The sequence below is a fragment of the Halyomorpha halys genome, unplaced genomic scaffold, assembly GCF_000696795.3.
Source record: "Halyomorpha halys isolate HHAL.00 unplaced genomic scaffold, Hhal_1.1 Scaffold107.1, whole genome shotgun sequence".
Lineage (NCBI taxonomy): Eukaryota > Metazoa > Arthropoda > Insecta > Hemiptera > Pentatomidae > Halyomorpha > Halyomorpha halys.
Window position 1 is genome coordinate 126,538 of NW_027112128.1, and position 3,223 is coordinate 129,760.

The window sequence follows — 3,223 nt, forward strand, 5'->3', positions numbered from 1 at the left end:
TGAAATATTTTGAAAAAAAAACAGTTTCACATTATATTAAATTCAATATTTCTATAAATTCAAGTATTTTCATAGATTAGAATAAAGTAGTTATTACAGTTAACTGCTTGAACTTGATGTAAACAAACTTCTACGTATAAATTTTAGTAATAACTTTTGATCTCTTTCACAAGATCCTGTTTTAACTAGGTTTTCTAGTTCAGCTTGCATAGGCAAAACAGAATCAATATATACGTATTTGTTTTAACCTTTTATTTAACAAAATATAAACAGAAGGATAAATGTATGCATTTAGTAAGTGGTGGCGTATGTGGCGTAGGGAGAGGTGAAAGAGCTGCTAATGTAAGCGGGGGCGGCAGCGGCACGGAGGACTGGGCGAGCAGCGAATGGGAAAGCACGAGCAGCGACAACTGGAGCGGCGGCAACGACTGGAGCATGAGCGACAACGGCGGCCTTCACTGGGGCAGCGACGACGGCGGCTTTAGCGACAACTCCACCGTCCTTGTGGACTGCGGCGTTGAATCCGTTGATGGGGTCGGCGGTGTAGTCTACGGTCCTGACGGAGCCGTCGGGTTCAGCGACAGAGTAAGTTCCCTGCACGACATCTCCGTCACGGGATTCGGAAGCTCCCTTGGAATCTCCAGTTACGGGGTCGTTGACGGAGTAAGAGTAGGAGTAGGATGGGTGTGGGTCGTATTCGGCATCTTCACGGGCAGCAACAGCGGCAACTGGAGCGTGGTAGGTGACGGCTGGAGCAGCGGCAACGGCGACTGGAGCGTGGTAGGCTACTGCTGGAGCGGCGGCGTAGGTCCTAGCCAAAGCGTAAGGCCTGTAAGCGGGCCTCAGCAGCTGGGCGTTAGCGGCGGCGACGAAGGCCAAAAGAGCGACAACCTAAAGTGGCAGAAAAATGAAATGATTATAAAATACTGTTCATGGGAAACATTAGTATCTTCTTTGAAATTTCTGTTGTTAGAATCCTTATTACGTTACGTTTCTATTTCATTTGTGTGAATATTTCAACGTTAAAAATGAGAATTTATCAAACTTAGTATTTTTCAAATGTATATTACATGTTCTACAGTATTACCTCTTCGCCACTCTCTTCTAAGTTATTTATATTGTGTTGGAAAATTTTTTATTATGGAATACTTGGCATTCTTTCCAATCATATGATGCTTTATTTATTTTTGGGTATATATGACATACAGACAACATTTCGAGTATAAATACCAAGATTTTAATTAAATGCCAAAACTAAACTTTAATTATATTCCTACAGACTTAGTGAACGATTTCAAAAATCATTAACTAATTTTTAAACAATACTAATATTATTTATAATATTGAGTTTGTTCCTTTATTCTCGTATTTAATAAGTTATTATCATTTCATTATTTTTCTTTTTGCTAAAAAAATGAGTTCTAAATAATGTGATATGAATTGGAAAGCAGGAGTATAATTAAGTCATAGTGTTATTAAACCATTTTTGTTCAATGTTTTTACATTTCAAACATTTCTTAAATAAAACACATTTACAGGTATATACCATCCAACAAAGCCATCCTTGATAGTACTGTTGATTGTACAACCAAGAATGATAAAATAAACGCCACAAATTACAATAAACAAATAAATATAAATTATTACTAAAATCATATTGGTTACACTATAAAAACATAATACTCTACTCAATCCTCAAAATTCAATTCATATTAATACAAATTGTTCACATAATATTGGATAAACTGGGCGATGATTAAAACTGGAATGAACCAGAACATCCCAAGTATTTTAGATACTGTGAGCCAATCCAAAAAAATATTTGAAGAAAATTTTATAAAAGTGTTCCAAAAATGAAGATTTTATTTAGACTATAAATATTCTTCCGCTAAACATATATTTCAGAATTTAAATTTCGTCTGCCTACCAATGAACCAAATTTTAGAAATGATTTGAAGATGTACTCACCTTGAAAGCCATTGTGGAACTTGGAGATGTCTGGTGAGGATCCAGTATATATACTGCTCTGATTCTCGGCCTTGGATCCACACACCCTTTGTTCCTGGCCAATGGTAGCATCTTCACTACCAAATTCCTTTATCCTCGTACGTCTCTATATAGAAACAGTCCTAATTTTAATATTATGTTAAAAAAATCTCTAAATTATTTATTTATTAACTTGATAATGATTAATAGTGGTAAACTATAATTAAGGATAATGTTGAATACAACTGTAATATCTGATGAGTCTTTTGTAATCTTCTGTAATTGTGTGTCTGAATAAGCCGAAACTAAAATATGAGCTATTTACGAAGAACGCGTTGGAGGATCGTTGCAAAAAAGTAAAATTTGCCTTAAAGTGTTGAGGGGGGAATTAACAAATTCTTAACCCTGTAATATGATAAATTTTAACTCACATTCTCGCCAAAAGATTTTTATAAAATAATAATGATGACGGGATTCGATAAATCAATTTAAATCATTATTATATGTTGCTAAATCGAATGGATACAAAATTTAATAACTTGTCGTTTAGTATACATAAAAAGTGGAAATATTGATTACACTAAAAATTTTGTAAGTAAATACATAACAGCCAGTACATCACTGTCGTTTTTTTTTCAAAATCATTTTTTTTTTTTTTGAAAATTGCATTTTCTGGAAATTACCATTTTTTCCAAAAAATTCTATTGGAAAGGTAATTAAATTTATTTCAAAGTTGATTATTTTTCGTTTGAGAAATAAATTTCCGGGACTAGCCGTTAATAAATTGTAGATGTACCTATAAAAGAGATTTTTGCATGAGTAAGCATAAGTTGTTGATGTTAACTAAATCATGTCTACACTAATCACCAACATTCTTCCAGATTAGATGACCCGTTATTGAAATATAGGCGTGTCAAGGAAAATACATGTGCCCATGTTTAATAGGAAGTAGACGATCATACGTGATGAAACTGATATAGGCAAAAATAATTAAGAATTCACACGGTCTCTGAATGTTTCATCAAACAGTTCGATATGCCAAAACAGATACGCGGAACTAACTTCGTTTCTTTATCGCATTCTGCATAGGCGTCGGATGGAATCCGACCTCAGGAGGTAGACTTTTATTTCGTGGCAATGCCACAGAATGAAAATTTGACCCTCCCATTTTGTTTAGAATAGGTTGGTTACCTGCAAGTAAGTCATTAATTCTACAAAGGCTAATGTCTAATAACAA

The 3,223-nt window shown here is 34.5% G+C and overlaps 1 protein-coding gene across 1 annotated transcript; it reads right to left on the minus strand.

Moving 5' to 3' along the window:
- Positions 1–237: 237 nt before the first annotated feature.
- Positions 238–2,044, minus strand: LOC106677768 (larval cuticle protein A2B). The gene is made up of 2 exons (XM_014415879.3): positions 1,969–2,044; positions 238–891 (listed from the first exon to the last, which is right to left on the minus strand). The coding sequence occupies exons 1-2, from the start codon at positions 1,978–1,980 to the stop codon at positions 292–294; spliced, it is 612 nt and encodes a 203-aa protein (XP_014271365.3). The 5' UTR covers positions 1,981–2,044; the 3' UTR covers positions 238–291.
- Between the last annotated feature and the right edge of the window lie 1,179 nt (positions 2,045–3,223).